We start from the raw sequence: 13,091 nt of genomic DNA on the forward strand, positions 1-13,091 counted from the left end.
TTGGGTCCTGTTCAAAGTAGAAAACCTAATCAAATTGAAATCTTTGTTAGTTTCCTTGTTAATTCTGAATTCAATAAAGCACATTAATTATATACTTACTTTGTTAGGCATTTTCTTTGGATTATCTCAAAGTTGTGTCAAATTTACTTAAAGTAATTATTTAGGAACCAATTTGCAATATCTGAGCACACAACCTGGGTTTTGGAATCGATAGAGAAATTTCCCTAACAGAGAAACTGATCGACAGCCGCGTTAGATTTGATAGATCTCAAAATGAGAGGGTATTAAAAGGGTTTAAAATTCGAAATGAAAACAAGAACTTGGTGTCTGAGGATGATATAACTATTGTTTATGTACGAAGGTGTATTGTTTATGTGTATCAAGCTAAGGAAAATATAATCTCAGATGAATTATTTTCATATTTTTATCCCTTTTGAACCTCCCTTCCCCAAAAATAGCACAACTGACAATCGGTCTCGTTCTTGGGAAAAAAATCCTCTGTCGATTTCAAGAATGCTTATCCATGTTAAATGCTTATACACATTTTCCCTCGTCTACCAGGCTATTAGCTTTTGTCTTTGTATGCTGAAAATAGATCATTTAAAAGGGTGGCAGGTAAGAACGTAGTCAGGAAAAATTTGGGGGACTGAACCAGACAACTGATATTTTCCCATAATGGACAGAGAGTAAGGCCCCAGTTTGTTACTTAAAAAGTTCTTGACCCGTTTCTTTCAGCAGTGCATGTCAGTAATACTGAATTATTTAAACAATAATAACCGTTTACTAAAAAAGGAATTGAAAACATTTAAAATTGGGGAGGGCCGGACTCCTTGGACCCCTTCGCTGGCTACGTCTTTGACGGCAGTATTTTGGGGACTTTTGTCAGGTCAAGTGTACCAATAATGACAAACGCGGCGTCTTCGGAAAGTGTAACAAAAAACAAACAGGTACACAATATACGTGGTTGCCTCTGTCAGATTGCATTGAGTTATTGAATGATGACTGATGTTTTGTGTTTAAACTTGGTGGTACTTTTTAACATAAAAGATCCAACTTATATGTTGTTTAGCTTTACATTCAAGAGGCTACCCACAATTTTCTTGGTAATTAATATATTTGTTTGTTTTAACCTTGAATCATAGATATTGTTTATTGTTGGTGGAAATGGGACAAACTACAGTACGAATCATCGATAATGTCTATTGTTTGCTGTAGCCAAATATAACAAACTACTGAACAAGTAAGCGTAGATTGTTGAGTGAGGAGAAGTGACTTGTCAGCTTTTGTGTACTGAGAGCAAACGTAATCACGCATGAGTCGCATCGGAGTTAATCAGTGAATGACTCAGTATAACCTTGAATCATCGATAGTGTCTATTGTTTGCTGTAGCCAAATATAACAAACTACTGAACAAGTAAGCGTAGAGAGTGTTGAGTGAGGAGAAGTGACTTGTCAGCTTTTGTGTACTGAGAGCAAACGTAATCACGCATGAGTCGCATCGGAGCTAATCAGTGGATGACTCAGTATAACCTTGAATCATCGATATTGTCTATTGTTTGTTGTAGCCAGGCGGGACCAAAGATCTTAAAAAATTGTTATTGAGGAATAAAAGGTTGTCTATTTACAGTATGGGATAACAAGTTTAAGGCACATGTTTGCCAACATATATCTAAGTGGCAAAAAATAGATTGCGCTGTACCGTTTGTGTACTTATAAATGCTGGTTAATAGTTATAGTCATGGACTAGCACCCAGCATTAGTCTAAGTGGCAAAAAATAGATTGCGCTGTACCGTTTGTGTACTTATAAATGCTGGTTAATAGTTATAGTCATGGACTAGCACCCAGCATTAGTCTAAGTGGCAAAAAAATAGATTGCGCTGTACCGTTTGTGTACTTATAAATGCTGGTTAATAGTTATAGTCATGGACTAGCACCCAGCATTAGTCTAAGTGGCAAAAAATAGATTGCGCTGTACCGTTTGTGTACTTATAAATGCTGGTTAATAGTTATAGTCATGGACTAGCACCCAGCATTAGTCTAAGTGGCAAAAAATAGATTGCGCTGTACCGTTTGTGTACTTATAAATGCTGGTTAATAGTTATAGTCATGGACTAGCACCCAGCATTAGTCTAAGTGGCAAAAAATAGATTGCGCTGTACCGTTTGTGTACTTATAAATGCTGGTTAATAGTTATAGTCATGGACTAGCACCCAGCATTAGTCTAAGTGGCAAAAAAAATAGATTGCGCTGTACCGTTTGTGTACTTATAAATGCTGGTTAATAGTTATAGTCATGGACTAGCACCCAGCATTAGTCTAAGTGGCAAAAAAATAGATTGCGCTGTACCGTTTGTGTACTTATAAATGCTGGTTAATAGTTATAGTCATGGACTAGCACCCAGCATTAGTCTAAGTGGCAAAAAATAGATTGCGCTGTACCGTTTGTGTACTTATAAATGCTGGTTAATAGTTATAGTCATGGACTAGCACCCAGCATTAGTCTAAGTGGCAAAAAATAGATTGCGCTGTACCGTTTGTGTACTTATAAATGCTGGTTAATAGTTATAGTCATGGACTAGCACCCAGCATTAGTCTAAGTGGCAAAAAATAGATTGCGCTGTACCGTTTGTGTACTTATAAATGCTGGTTAATAGTTATAGTCATGGACTAGCACCCAGCATTATAGTCTAAGTGGCAAAAAAATAGATTGCGCTGTACCGTTTGTGTACTTATAAATGCTGGTTAATAGTTATAGTCATGGACTAGCACCAGCATTAGTAAGTGGCAAAAAATAGATTGCGCTGACCTGTACATAAATGCTGGTTAATAGTTATAGTCATGGTAGCATTAGTCTAAGTAAATTGCGCTGTTTGTGTACTTATAAATGCTGGTTAATAGTATAGTCATGGACTAGCACCCAGCATTAGTCTAAGTGGCAAAAAATAGAACCACAGCCAGTCATGGACTAGCACCCAGCATTAGTCTAAGTGGCAAAAAATAGATTGCGCTGTACCGTTTGTGTACTTATAAATGCTGGTTAATAGTTATAGTCATGGACTAGCACCCAGCATTAGTGTAAGTGGCAAAAAATAGATTGCGCTGACCGTTTGTGTACTTATAAATGCTGGTTAATAGTTACAGTCATGGACTAGCACCCAGCATTAGTGTATCTAGGACCTACCTTCAAGGACTGCGGCGTCTTGATACATGAAGAATAGGGGCAGAGGAAATTGATTGAAACGATTTCTATGTTTTAATTAAACGTTTTTTTGAAAGTTCAACTTCAGCTGCTGTAGATTACCCTGAATCAATCAATGTCTCAATGTAGAAATATATATAGATCTTTTAATTATATAACAGAAACTTTTGAAGGCTTATTGAATATTTTTTCCGAGAAGCTGACACACTTGAGGTCTAGGAGTTAGGAATACCTCCCAAGCAATAGAGGAGACCTCCCCTGGAATTATGTGGTTTTAAGATCTCACAAGCTTGTTTTAAAGTCTTGTCTGAACGCACCAACAATACAATAAAATCTAGAGCACTTCCACACTGTCGTGTTGAGTGATAAGTAATAACTCGGCGCATTGTTATAACCAACAATACAATAAAATCTAGAGCACTTCCACACTGTCGTGTTGAGTGATAAGTAATAACTCGGCGCATTGTTATAACCAACAATACAATAAAATCTAGAGCACTTCCACACTGTCGTGTTGAGTGATAAGTAATAACTCGGCGCATTGTTATAACCAACAATACAATAAAATCTAGAGCACTTCCACACTGTCGTGTTGAGTGATAAGTAATAACTCGGCGCATTGTTATAACCAACAATACAATAAAATCTAGAGCACTTCCACACTGTCGTGTTGAGTGATAAGTAATAACTCGGCACATTGTTATAACCAACAATCGTCAATCTCACGATACCCACGGTGCCATGATTGATACTGATTGTGACTCGGACAGACTGTCAGTATTGAAATGACTGATCGTCCACGACCGGTCGTTGGACAAGTGTCATTCGCCGTCTTTGAGGAAACAAAACACTTTCTATCTGTATATTAATTGTTACATCCATAAAAATATAAAACAAAACCTTATCAATACCTTTATGACACGACGTGTAATGTTGGTTTGGTATATTCTACATAGTTTGGTATATTCTACATAGTTTGGTATATTCTACATAGTTTGGTATATTCTACATAGTTTGGTATATTCTACATAGTTTGGTATATTCTACATAGTTTGGTATATTCTACATAGTTTGGTCTATTCTCAAAATGGAGGGAATTGAATGGGCAAGTTCACAAAATTTTGAAACTTGTCTCCCCAAAAATTGTGAGTGATTGAAAATGTTATATTCTGGAATTGTTAAAAACATTAACTTTAGAAAGGATAATTTGTTAATATTTAAATATGAAATTTGACGGTATAATAATTTGGTGGTGGGATCGATTTTCAAATTGGTTCGATTTAAACTGTAATAGTTATTGCGCTGAAATACGTTAGTCGTTATTTAGATCCAAATAAAAAATTATAAACTGTATACGATCATAAGTTTTGTAGAGACAATTTAAATGTTTCTTTAGGGAATTGCATTAATCTTTTGTTGGCTAGTTGGCTCTAATTTTATGGGTCACATGATTGAGGAGGGGGGGGGGGGGTTGATATTAAACAACGTTCAGTTCCCAAGAATTTATCCATTTTGAGAAAAGAGACAATTCATAATATTACATAAAAACTCAATAGTTGAGTGGATGACTTATGTAGTACATAAGCTAGAGAAATGCTTGGAGTGGGCTTTCAGTAATATCATACATACCGCTATTACGTATGCTTTATCCATTCCATAAAATTTTCCTTTTATCCATGGTAATCTCAGGAAAACTAAGGGCGTGGGCTCCAAGTGTTTTAGATATAAATACAATTTATTATGTTGGTTATTTGATAAGTTCAACTCTTCCAAGGCATCCGGAACTGTTCTGATGTCTAACTAGCAAAGCATGCCGTAGTGAGAGCTATCGCTACAATATCACACATGCCTGGTCGTGGATTACGGGTACAATCATGTATTTAATGTTGGTTATTTGATAAGTTCAACTCTTCCAAGGCATCCGGAACTGTTCTGATGTCTAACTAGCAAAGCATGCCGTAGTGAGAGCTATCGCTACAATATCACACATGCCTGGTCGTGGTTTACGGGTACAATCATGTATTTAATGTTGGGTTATTTGATAAGTTCAACTCTTCCGAGGCATCCGGAACTGTTCTGATGTCTAACTAGCAAAGCATGCCGTAGTGAGAGCTATCGCTACAATATCACACATGCCTGGTCGTGGATTACGGGTACAATCATGTATTTAATGTTGGTTATTTGATAAGTTCAACTCTTCCGAGGCATCCGGAACTGTTCTGATGTCTAACTAGCAAAGCATGCCGTAGTGAGAGCTATCGCTACAATATCACACACATGCCTGGTCGTGGGATTACGGGTACAATCATGTATTTAATGTTGGTTATTTGATAAGTTCAACTCTTCCGAGGCATCCGGAACTGTTCTGATGTCTAACTAGCAAAGCATGCCGTAGTGAGAGCTATCGCTACAATATCACACATGCCTGGTCGTGGGTTACGGGTACAATCATGTATTTAATGTTGGTTATTTGATAAGTTCAACTCTTCCGAGGCATCCGGAACTGTTCTGATGTCTAACTAGCAAAGCATGCCGTAGTGAGAGCTATCGCTACAATATCACACATGCCTGGTCGTGGGTTACGGGTACAATCATGCATTTACATCACTGTATGTATAAATGATTAAGAAGAGTTTCAAATTCGTGATTGAAATAAACAGCAACTCAGGGGCGGGTGCTCCTCGTTCACTATTGAGAACATCCAAAGAGAAAGAAATATATCTATTTTCTTTCACTTAAGTAAGTTTAAATTTACTAGTAATAATAAATAAATATCTTGTTCAATACATCAAACATGTTTACCTACTTTACAGCAATAAAACACGAAGATGTAATCTAGTATACCTTCTACATTGCAGAGACTAGAGGGTTATTTGGTATTATCAGGAGGCAAATATTTCTTAAAGAGCTTTTCTTTTCAGGAATTACAAAATACATTAATAAAAAGATCAGACTTTATTTTACGTACTGTGAGAATTACAAGTCATTATGACTCTCAGTTCTCGTTTCCTACGCCCCAAAAGGAAGCGATGTCGGCGGCAAGGAGTCCACTCTGTCCCTAGCTACTACTTGTCATTAGGCTACGCTATGTTACTAGTAGTACCAAGGGTAAAGTTAACCTTATGAGCGCTCGCATGATCTGAGCTTGAATTTCGGTACTATATCGAGGGATGTTTCTCTTTCTTCGCCAGAAGTGCGGGGTGACGCCGAAGGGGTTTCTCAGATCGTCCAACCTTTCCGACGTCAGATCACGTTGGACGATCTGCCAAGTGAACCGAGATCGGAAATGCCCTCAGTATCGCTTTAGGCACCACCCCGCACTGAAAAGTGAAAAGTGAAAAGCATCCCTCGACATAGTACCGAAATTCGAACTCACGTGGGCGCTCGGTACTTTTAATATTTATAATGCGTACGTACATATTTACCTGCTTATATAGCGTAATAAGCAGTAGTAGATAGGGACAGAGTGAGAGGTAGACAACAAGAACCGATCGTCATAATGACGTGTAATTTTCATAGTAAGTAAAATAAAGCGTGTTCTTTGTAAAAAAAATAATATAGCTTTTTATGTAATAGAGGCCTCCGGATAGTACCATAGTGGTAACTTAAGTTTGAATGTTTTCATTTACATAATAAAAATTACAGTCAATGACAGCTTTTCATTACCAGTTTTACTGGATTTACAGAATTTCATATGTACCCCGACTTATAATAGGCATCAGCATGTTGAAAATAGCTATTTTATATTCTGATGAAATAGTGTTTATAAATTCTCTCTACGACCTTGATATTTTTTCCGAGTATAAGTTGTTCAATTTATATTTGCTAGTAAATCGCGCTATGCGTGTACGCCTACGAGTTTAAATGCTCTACAAGAGAAAGTTGAAAACCAACCGTACATTTTTTAATGAACTGTTTTAGTTCAAATCTCATACTATTATTTTTATAAATGAGGTCTCTTTAAAATTAACATTTTTATTGCATTAAGATTGTAGTATGTTAGTTTTCATACCTTTCTACCAAACCAACCAAGTTTGTAATGCCGTATTAAAGAAGATTTAAAGACGTTCTTTTAGTTTAAAAAAGAAAGTACCGTATGTAAAGCCAATGATATGAAGGATTTATTAATTGATGCGCTTTGAAGCTTAACCTAACAATAACTACGGCAATTTTAATTGTGTATTTTGTAGAACAATTGTTTTTTGCAGTATTATGTAAGTTAAGTTCCCTTACTTGTCTAAAAGCATTCTGGTTAGTAAGATTGCTTGATTTGAAATACAATAATATAAAATAAACGGTTACGTTACAAGGATCGAAAGGCGCAGCAGAAAGTAACGGATGAGTAATCGCACGGACGGACGGACTACCCTTTTAAATTTAGACCCAAGATCAGTAGGGTTCCTCCTCGGACCAATAGGCACATTTGTGCCAAGTTTCAAGTTCCTAGGACTTCACTACCGAGAGGATATCGTGCAGACACACGACGGTCAGAATCTCCTTCGCGCTAAGTTACAATTATCGCGCGTAATCTCAGAGTGACGTCAATGTAAGAAAACATCGACTGAGAGTTAGGACTGTAATTAGCCTCAGTATCGGAGATCGTAGACTTCGAGTGTTTATCGGAATAACGTCAAGATTTCCTGATATGGCAAATTCCAGTTATAAAACTTTATCTCTGAATTTTGTACCCGACTTATTGCACGCTCTACATGTGTTATTTTTACGCCTCGATAATCTCCTTTGTACTATCCAACTGATAAGTTGTAAATAGGTGAGCTGGTTACTTAATCGATAAGAAATGCAACGCTGTATCTTTATTGTGGCTTAGGCTCTTAGTTTCTTTTACCCTGTCACGTTTCGAGAAATGTTTAATTCTGCTGCTCGCATTGGAACCCAATGTATGCAAAGTGGGACCTTAAAGGCCAGCTTATTTCGATAATAGATGTTTTTATTTGATGTATGTATAACAATTGAATAGAAACTATGAAAATTTAATATAGGATTACATTACTTGAACTAAATGTCATTTAATTGTATAGCTTTAGTAGTATATTTTGGGTTACAACACGACATTATCGACTGCGGGTAACCTAGGGGGTACTTCCCCAATCATACCCAGATTTTTGTTTCTTGTAATATATCCTAACGTTATTAGTGTACATAATGTAGACAGAAAACACACAGCCAGACAAATGATACCGAACCACGTATAAAACACTGGAATAGTCACAGAGTATTGCTTAGTCATGACACTAAGGCAGCCTCACACAGAACGTCCATCCACCCACTGGACGGATTTCATGCCTTAGACATCCACGGGACACTTACTACCTCACACAGAACGTCCATCCACCCACTGGACGGATTTCATGCCTTAGACATCCACGGGGCACTTACTACCTCACACAGAACGTCCATCCACCCACTGGACGGATTTCATGCCTTAGACATCCACGGGGCACTTACTACCTCACACAGAACGTCCATCCACCCACTCGACGGATTTCATGCCTTAGACATCCACGGGACACTTACTACCTCACACAGAACGTCCATCCACCCACTGGACGGATTTCATGCCTTAGACATCCACGGGGCACTTACTACCTCACACAGAACGTCCATCCACCCACTGGACGGATTTCATGCCTTAGACATCCACGGGGCACTTACTACCTCACACAGAACGTCCATCCACCCACTGGACGGATTTCATGCCTTAGACATCCACGGGGCACTTACTACCTCACACAGAACGTCCATCCACCCACTCGACGGATTTCATGCCTTAGACATCCACGGGGCACTTACTACCTCACACAGAACGTCCATCCACCCACTGGACGGATTTCATGCCTTAGACATCCACGGGGCACTTACTACCTCACACAGAACGTCCATCCACCCACTGGACGGATTTCATGCCTTAGACATCCACGGGGCACTTACTACCTCACACAGAACGTCCATCCACCCACTGGACGGATTTCATGCCTTAGACATCCACGGGGCACTTACTACCTCACACACAGAACGTCCATCCACCCACTGGACGGATTTCATGCCTTAGACATCCACGGGGCACTTACTACCTCACACAGAACGTCCATCCACCCACTGGACGGATTTCATGCCTTAGACATCCACGGGGCACTTACTACCTCACACAGCAAACGTCCATCCACCCACTGGACGGATTTCATGCCTTAGACATCCACGGGGCACTTACTACCTCACACAGCAAACGTCCATCCACCCACTGGACGGATTTCATGCCTTAGACATCCACGGGGCACTTACTACCTCACACAGCAAACGTCCATCCACCCACTGGACGGATTTCATGCCTTAGACATCCACGGGGCACTTACTACCTCACACAGCAAACGTCCATCCACCCACTGGACGGATTTCATGCCTTAGACATCCACGGGGCACTTACTACCTCACACAGCAAACGTCCATCCACCCACTGGGCGGATTTCATGCCTTAGACATCCACGGGGCACTTACTACCTCACACAGCAAACGTCCATCCACCCACTGGACGGATTTCATGCCTTAGACATCCACGGGGCACTTACTACCTCACACAGCAAACGTCCATCCACCCACTGGACGGAGTTCATGCCTTAGACATCCACGGGGCACTTACTACCTCACACAGCAAACGTCCATCCACCCACTGGACGGATTTCATGCCTTAGACATCCACGGGGCACTTACTACCTCACACAGCAAACGTCCATCCACCCACTGGACGGATTTCATGCCTTAGACATCCACGGGGCACTTACTACCTCACACAGCAAACGTCCATCCACCCACTGGACGGATTTCATGCCTTAGACATCCACGGGGCACTTACTACCTCACACAGCAAACGTCCATCCACCCACTGGGCGGACGAATTTGTTTCAATCTCGTGTTTCAGTTGAGTTGCGACCTCCATCAAAGAAACATTGAAATAATGACATTTAGTCTACCTTGGATTGCTGCTGACAGTTCTAGCAGTGATGACGAAAATACAGTCCTGCTGCGTGGGGTTCCACAGCAAGGAATCCTATAGTGAGAAATTATATCAAGAGTCTCACAGCGAGGCGGTCTTGAACGAAACGTCCCATAGTGAATAATGTCATAGCTCGGAGTCTCCCTGTAGGAGTCCCTCACGTGAGATGCCTCGCAGTGCATTATTCGACTGTTCCACGGTTATACTGCTCTGTGTCACAGCAAGGAATCCTATAGTGAGGAATTCTATCACGAGTCTCACAACGAGGCGGTCTTGAAAGAAACGTCCCATAGTGAATAATGTCATAGCTCGGAGTCTCCCTGTAGGAGTCCCTCACGTGAGATGCCTCGCAGTGCAATATTCGACTGTTCCACGGTTATACTGCTCTGTGTCACAGCAAGGAATCGCACAACAAAGACTTAAACGACAAATATTTCCTTAACTAGGCAGCTTGTTGTGACACGCTGAAGTATTATACTCCTTTCTATGGGATTGTTCGTTGTGGGATTCCTCGCTATGGGATCAAGCCCAGTAGGAGGCTTAGGAGTACTTAGTCAATAAACGAAACCATTACGTGCACCCCATTAATAAAAAAAAGAAAAGTGTTTAGTGAATTCGACCATTTCATAGCAGATTTAGAGGGGAACGAAGAGAGATTCGGACAATATTTTAGAATAAGTAATGAACAATTCGAAGAGGTCTTGACACATATAGAGAATGCTATAACGAGGGAAGACACGAATTACAGGAAATCAACCACGAGCAGAGAACGGCTAGCGGTGTGCTTGAGGTAGGCTTTTCTAACTATTAAGAACCAACAAGATTCCAAAGTTATTTTATATTGAATATCACAGTAGGCGGTACGTATCAAATGTTACCGTATGCACGAAAAACGTTAGAAATGTATTCACCACAAAGTGGTCGATTTTGACGTCAGGCAGAAAAACACGCAAAACTGTCATGGTGCTCAAGTGTGCTATTGAGGTTAATGAGAATACTCACAATCCGTGCAAACAAGTCACCGGGAAATTCTTATACAGAAATAACATTACCGTATACTTAAGGAGTGTAAGAGTGTGGTTAATCCCAGATGGATTCACGGATGACGACATAGTGATTCCAGTTGAGTAAGCAGTGAGTCTGTGTCTGGTCCGTGTGTAGTGTGTAGTGGCTACACTGTAAATTACAACAGATACTAGTAATTACATGAGTCACCGATCGAGGAACACTGCGAAGGCTGCAAGCAAACACCCGGCTATAGCTTCTAAAGTAACAACAGTGAGGATATTGAATATTCAGTGTACCTGCATTAGAAGCATTTATCCAATATGTTCACAACCACAACCAGACGGTTCCGATCTAGTCATCTAGTGCCAGAGCAGAGGGGCGAATCCCGGCTATTGTATGAGGCCTGGAGAATTTCTTCCAGGAAAATAAAAAAGTACATAAGAACAGATCCTACCAACGCCCCCCCCCCACTACTGGGCTCCATTTTTCTACGTCACCGCCAAGTCGTTGCGAGGATTAATGGTTACGGCTCAAGGCTGCAATCTAAATATTGATGTGATACGCAAAATTATGAGTTTTAGCGCCAAATCTGTTCACAGTTGGTACTCAATCATCACTACAAGTTGTTCTATGATGGGTATTTTTATACGAAAAGTTTATCTCACACTTGAAATGTATTGTCTCCTACACACTACTAATCGGTATTCTGCGCGATCACTTCCGTCAATCTTACTTTACTCTATTACTGTAATTACTTAGAAATATCACCGAATCTTTTGTACAATAACATGTTAAAACTCCATATTAACATGTTTTACCCAAAACAAAACAATACTAAAACTATGAACAACTACATTAGTCCACTCCACTGAGCTATAGTATATACTGGTAGCGAGTGTAGTTTTGTCACTACTATAACTATGGTATACTGTGTATACAAGGCTGGACAATACTAAAAACTATGAGACAACTACATTAGTTCCACTCCACTGAGCTATAGTAAGTTTATATACTGGTAGCGAGTGTAGTGTTGTCGCTACTATAACTATGGTATACTGTGTTACAACGTGGACAATACTAAAACTATGAACAACTACATTAGTCCACACTCCACTGAGCTATAGTAAGTATATATTGGTAGCGAGTGTAGTGTTGTCACTACTATAACTATGGTATACTGTGTTACAACGTGGACAATACTAAAACTATGAACAACTACATTAGTCCACTCCACTGAGCTATAGTAAGTATATACCTGGTAGCGAGTGTAGTGTTGTCGCTACTATAACTATTGTAATCCACTGTGTTACAACGTGGACAATACTAAACTATGAACAACTACATTAGTCCACTCCACTGAGCTAAAGTAAGTATATACTGTTAGCGAGTGTAGTGTTGTCGCTACTATAACTATGGTATACTGTGTTACAACTAGTGGAAACAATACTAAAACTATGAACAACTACATTAGTCCACTCCACTGAGCTAAATAGTAAGTACATTATATACTGTGAGGTAGCGAGTGTAGTGTTGTCGCTACTAATAACTATTGTATACTGTGTTACAACGTGGACAATACTACAAAAACTATGAACAACTACATTTAGTCCACTCCACTGAGCTATAGTAAGTATATACTGGGTAGCTGGAGTGTAGTGTTGTCACTACTATACACTATGGTATACTGTGTGTACAACGTGGACAATACTAAAACTATGAACAACTACATTAGTCCACTCCACTGAGCTATAGTAAGTATATACTGGTAGCGAGTGTAGTGTTGTCACTACTATAACTATGGTATACTGTGTTACAACGTGGACAATACTAAAACTATGAACAACTACATTAAGTCCACTCCACTGAGCTATAGTA

General features: G+C 39.6%; 1 protein-coding gene across 1 annotated transcript; it reads left to right on the forward strand.

Annotated features, from left to right (window-relative positions):
- Window positions 1–3,940: 3,940 nt before the first annotated feature.
- LOC124368379 lies at window positions 3,941–9,269 on the forward strand. Its single transcript, XM_046825666.1, has 2 exons — window positions 3,941–3,972; window positions 8,471–9,269. The coding sequence occupies exons 1-2, from the start codon at window positions 3,941–3,943 to the stop codon at window positions 9,267–9,269; spliced, it is 831 nt and encodes a 276-aa protein (XP_046681622.1).
- Window positions 9,270–13,091: the final 3,822 nt, after the last annotated feature.

This window comes from Homalodisca vitripennis, chromosome 8, assembly GCF_021130785.1.
Source record: "Homalodisca vitripennis isolate AUS2020 chromosome 8, UT_GWSS_2.1, whole genome shotgun sequence".
NCBI classification, from domain to species: domain Eukaryota; kingdom Metazoa; phylum Arthropoda; class Insecta; order Hemiptera; family Cicadellidae; genus Homalodisca; species Homalodisca vitripennis.